General features: G+C 45.6%; 1 protein-coding gene across 1 annotated transcript; it reads left to right on the forward strand.

Annotated features, from left to right (window-relative positions):
• The first annotated feature begins 1,118 nt into the window (after positions 1–1,118).
• PNRC1 (proline rich nuclear receptor coactivator 1) lies at positions 1,119–4,900 on the forward strand. Its single transcript, XM_047760950.1, has 2 exons — positions 1,119–1,804; positions 3,814–4,900. The coding sequence occupies exons 1-2, from the start codon at positions 1,265–1,267 to the stop codon at positions 4,255–4,257; spliced, it is 984 nt and encodes a 327-aa protein (XP_047616906.1). The 5' UTR covers positions 1,119–1,264; the 3' UTR covers positions 4,258–4,900.
• The last annotated feature ends 266 nt before the right edge of the window (positions 4,901–5,166 follow it).

Below are 5,166 nucleotides of genomic sequence, written 5' to 3' on the forward strand. Positions count from 1 at the left end.
CCCTAAGAAGCAAAAACAAGCAAACAAAACCACGTTAGTGTTGCCAGACCTGGATTGGAGTTGACTCCGCTATTAGCTTACTGTACGACTTCTGGCAAGTAACTTTTGCTTCTCTAAACCTGTTTTCTCTCCTGTAAACTGGTGATAAAATATACAGTACCTATTCCTTAGAGTTAGTTTTGAGATTAAAATGAGGTAATTTAAGTAAAGAACAGTTGGTAGCACATAAGTGCTTGATAAATAGCCACAGTTCTTTTTGTGTCTGAGCACAGTGCGGGGAGATGATGAGAGTGGGATTCTTATCAACACAAGAGCTAGCAAAGCATACTGCAATGTTGCAGAGCTGTTTCACTTTCTTCCTTTGAGACACAAGCCTCTTCCTCTTCCTCCTCCTCAGTATTAGGCACTTTTTTGCTGTCCCAAAGTCCCATGGATTTATACAGAACTTACTATACATTAAGCGTCCAATTTCAATGAGTAAGTCACTCCCTTCTTACTCCAACTACCACAGCTATTGAGCAGCGTTTCTCACCCGATTTAAAAAAAAAAAAGTGAGCCACACTTCATCAAATGTAATTTAAACGTGGACTGCTTTTCTTTCCGACTACAAAGAATGAACTCCTGCAATGTACTTTGAAATGTTAAAAAAAAAAAAAAAGCCAATGGTAATAATGCTATTACATTCGGCTTGAAAATACTACTTCCCCAAGGTCAGTGGCCGAGGAGGCACCCACTGGCCTGACGCTACCGGATTTTTTCACTCCCTGCCTCCCGCCCTTATCCCAACCCCACCCCTAGATTTAGCCGAGCTCTAGCTGTCTGACCAAAGCCTTCAGGGAGAGGCGCAGGGGTGAGAAACAAGAAGAGCGGGGGAGGTGGGGCAGGTGCGGCTGAAACGGAACTTCATTGTTCGCGGGACCGACTCTTCCCGAAAGAGCCCGTTGGCAGCGCCTGCGCAGTGCTCGCTCTTTGTGCCCGGCTGCAGCAAGGGGGTTGTTTGTGTGTGTCTCTCGGAGGCGGTGGAGGAGGAGCCGGAGGGGCGTGGCCTCCCAGGTCGCATTCTTATTGGGCTCTCACAGGGAGGTGGGCGGGCACAGGGCGGAGTTTCTGATAACAACACTCCGAGCGGAGGCTGAGGGTATTTGTTGCTGCGCCGCCACCGCCCGAACCATGGTCCGCGCTTCTCACGGGCTTACCTAGCAGCAGCCTTCGCCGCCCTGTGATCTCTGGTCGCACTTCCTTCTTCTACTCCTGCTGATCCGCTATGACCGTCGTTTCTGTCCCCCAGCGGGAGCCGCTTGTTCTGGGCAGCCGCCTGGCGCCCATGGGCTTTTCCGCCCGCGGTTACTTCGGGGCCCTCCCGATGGTGAGCACGGCTCCGCCGCCTTTACCCCGGATCCCGGACCCCAGGGCGCTGCCCCCCACCCTCTTTCTCCCTCACTTTTTAGGGGGAGACGGTCCCTGTCTGACCCCTCAGCCTCGCGCCCCAGCGCCTCTGCCCAACTGCAGCCTCGCTTCAACGGGGGGCACCCCTCGCGCAGCACCAAAGAAGCGGCGAAAGAAGAAGGTGCGGGCCAGCCCGTCGGGGCAGCTTCCCAGCCGCTTCCACCAGTACCAGCAGCACCGGCCGAGCCTGGAAGGCGTGCGGAGCCCCGCGACGGGCCACAGCGGAGAGCAGCAAGTCCCGGACCAGGCCGCCGCCTGGGCCTCGGCTCCTGCAACCGCAACCCGAACTGAAGAAGCGAGCCCTTTCCTTGGCCCGCGGCCGCCCGCGGCGCCCGGCCAGCCCTCGTTCAGAAGAGAGGTGAGGGCCGCGAGGGGAACGTGGGGACCGTTGGCACTCCGGCCCCAAGACGGCCGGACCCGGGACCGGAGGCTTGGGGCCCTGCGCTGAGTGGCCGGGAAGGAGGGGCCGGGGTGAGGGGCGGCTGTTTACTCGGGAGGGAAGTTTCCGTGACGCCCGCTCTGTTCTTGCTGGGGGGAGAAGGGGGAGGGGGAGGCCTGCGCTGGCCCTGCTGATTGGCTGCGAGGAGCCGGCCAATGAGAGGAGCCGCTGCGCCCCGGCAACAGCCCGGATTTAGAAAGCTGGCGGCGTTCCAGGGGGTTTCGGCGTTCGGGGCGCGAGGGGGAGCGAGACGGCCCGCGGGAGGCTGACGTCAGCGCGCGCTACGTGCGGAGCGCTCCGGCGCTCATGAAGGAGGCTAGCGGGTGAGGGGTGTGGGCCTGCCAGCGGCTTCCCGACAGATGGTAGTGCCGAGGCGAGGGGGAACGCGCGTAGACCCTCTCGGCGTGGGGCTCGTTGGGGGCCGCCCGCCCCCGGTTGGTCTTATGCAGAGTTGTGAGGTGCCCTATGGGTGGCGCTGCTCCTCGTCGGGCCGACCTACTTGGCTGTACTTTTCAACTTTGAAAGTTGGCAGGTGCGACGGCAGAGTTGTTCCCTCTTTGAAGCGATCAGTTCTGTGTGCTAGCCTATCAGATGAGCGGAATTTATTGTTTAACCATTCCACTGTGTACTGTACTGGGATTTTTTCAGTGGAAGGTAGTTTTATTACCTGTGCCCAGAACGATGAACTTTTCGAAAAAAAAGTTAACAGTTGAACGGACGTTGTACTGCCCACTTGCTATTGGACTAGAATAAAATTGATTATAATTTACGGTAAGAAATCGCTGAAATGACTTGAAGTAACTTTTAAATTAAAACTTTCATAATAGTGAAAATAAGTTACTGACAGTGGTTGAAGGACTGTCGTTCTGAGATTTGCAGCTTATCTAGTTGCGATCTTAGAAAAAATTAAATTTATCCACGGTGACTCCTTAAATTATTATAGGTTCCTTTCAGTTCCAGGGTTTTTCTGAAATATTTGTGATAATCTAAAAGGGAGTTTTTGTACTTGTTTACTAGTTAAGATTTCTTTTTCAGAACAGTGTTAAAACCAGGGAGTTCTGTCAGCACTTACCCTTGTTAACGTGGATGTTACCTTGTGCTTCGCTTTCTGTAGTTGTGTCCTGCTTCCCTACCGCAATATGTGTTGAAAGGGCAGTGATCTAATAGATTACCTTATTTTTCCATCCCATCCCCTCATAGCTTCCCGTAAGGATCACTTGAGTTAGAAAAGTCGTTGGAATTAATGCAGTAAAGTTGTTGAAGCAGTTATTAAATTAGAAAGGAGGGGGCAAGCAGAAACTGTTTTCTTCTATGTATTATGTGTATAACTGGACAAGATGATAAAAGGTGGTATTTTAGTATTTATATTTCCGAAAAAATTTTTTTCAGAAACTGGGAGATAATTTTTGTGTATGTACTTAGTAACCATTATCAAAATACTTCCTCACTAGCTCTTGCTAATCAAATTTTTATTCTGAAATAATCTTTAGTACCGATCTTAAAAGGTGAATTGTGTCTCTATTATAGTTTTTCATCAACCAAAGCATTTGAAAATTTTTCCCTTGGCAATATCCTACTGTAAAAATGCTGATATTTGTTTAGGAAGAGGTCAGCATACATGTTTGAAAGATTACTTCTCTGTATAGAAAGGTGGACTTGGTTACTTTGGGGTTTTTTTGTCTTTAACATTTTAGAATCAGCTCTTACACTGCATACTGGTAACATTGATGATGAACTATTTTTAGTGGTAAAATTAGATACGTGCATATTTGGACATCCAATGATAAGTGCCACAAGCACATTTAATCAAGACATTGAACTAAAGTCCAGGGGGATTTTTTTAAAGAAAATATATTAGATAAATGGTGAGGTTCATGTCTGATTTTATCATGAGACTATATTCACTTTTATATTCCTTGTCTTTGTAGGTTTTAAAATCAAAGATGGGAAAATCGGAGAAAATTGCCATTCCCCACGGCCAGCTTGTTCATGGTATACACTTGTGTGAACAACCAAAGATAAACAGACAGAAAAGCAAATATAACTTACCACTAACCAAGATCACCTCTGCAAAAAGAAATGAAAATAACTTTTGGCAGGATTCTGTTTCATCTGATATAATTCAGAAGCAGGAAAAAAAGCCTTTAAAAAATTCTGAGAACATTAAACATAAGCATTTGAAGAAATCAGCATTTCTAACTGAAATGAGTCAAAAGGAAAATTATGCTGGGGCAAAATTTAGTGATCCACCTTCTCCTAGTGTTCTTCCAAAGCCTCCTAGTCACTGGATGGGAAGCACCATTGAAAATTCCAACCAAAATAGGGAGCTGATGGCAGTGCACTTAAAAACTCTCCTAAAAGTTCAAACTTAGATCTCACATTTCAGTATGTATGTAAAACATAGTTTTTCTAAAATCCCTGGACTCTTGAAAAGTGGTACAGAAATGGAAGGTTGCCTTGTTGGCAACATAAAAGGGCAAAAGATGAGTTTTAAAAATTACAAACAGCTTGTATTATATTTTATATTTTGTAAATACTGTATACCATGTATTATCTGTATATTGTTCATACTTGAGAGGTACATTATAGTTTTGTTATGGAAGTATGTATTTTGCTCTGCCCAAATGGCAGGTGTTTTGTATATATACAATGGAGAAATTTTTAGTGTGCTAAGGCACATGGAAGACCAATTTATTTGCACAAGATACTGAGAGATTTTTTTTCAAGAAACAGCTGTTGAATCTCAAGGTGAAGATCTAAATGTGAACAGTTTACTAATGCACTACTGAATTTTAAATCCGTGGCACAATCATTGTAAACATGGGTTTATCTGTGTTTCTCTAAATTGATTTCTGCCTTCTAATCTGTAATTACTGGAAAACTCCTATTCCCATTTTTACCAAACTTAATTTCTGGTTTTTGGTTTGTATCCACTTAAATTTCAAATTTTAATGCCAACAAAATCGGTTGTGATCAAATTCTAAAATAATAATAATTTGGCCCCCCCCTCAACTAGTCTTGACTCTTTGTGTGTGTGATTTTTTTCATGTCTGAATGTGTGACTAGGAGATTTTAACATTCCACTTTACTAGCTAAATGTCTATACTAATTTGTACAATCTCCCTCTAAAATTTAGGGCTTCCAGTAATTTAACACTACCTCTAAGGGGAGGAAATATCCATCTTACGAATGGTAATAGTTGTGAAAAGTAAAGCTGATTAGCTTAGAATATGTTTTTATATATCAGCTGTTTCGCAAAGTACCTTATCATTTGACTTGCC

This window comes from Phacochoerus africanus, chromosome 2 (assembly GCF_016906955.1).
Source record: "Phacochoerus africanus isolate WHEZ1 chromosome 2, ROS_Pafr_v1, whole genome shotgun sequence".
In the NCBI taxonomy this organism is placed as follows: Eukaryota; Metazoa; Chordata; class Mammalia; order Artiodactyla; family Suidae; genus Phacochoerus; species Phacochoerus africanus.

Excerpts from the sequence above, each read along its gene's own strand:
- PNRC1 (XM_047760950.1), top strand. The coding sequence starts at position 1,265 with ATGACCGTCGTTTCTGTCCCCCAGCGGGAGCCGCTTGTTCTGGGCAGC. Across the intron at positions 1,805-3,813 it reads AGCCCTCGTTCAGAAGAGAG|GTTTTAAAATCAAAGATGGG; the intron begins GTGAGGGCCGCG and ends TTGTCTTTGTAG.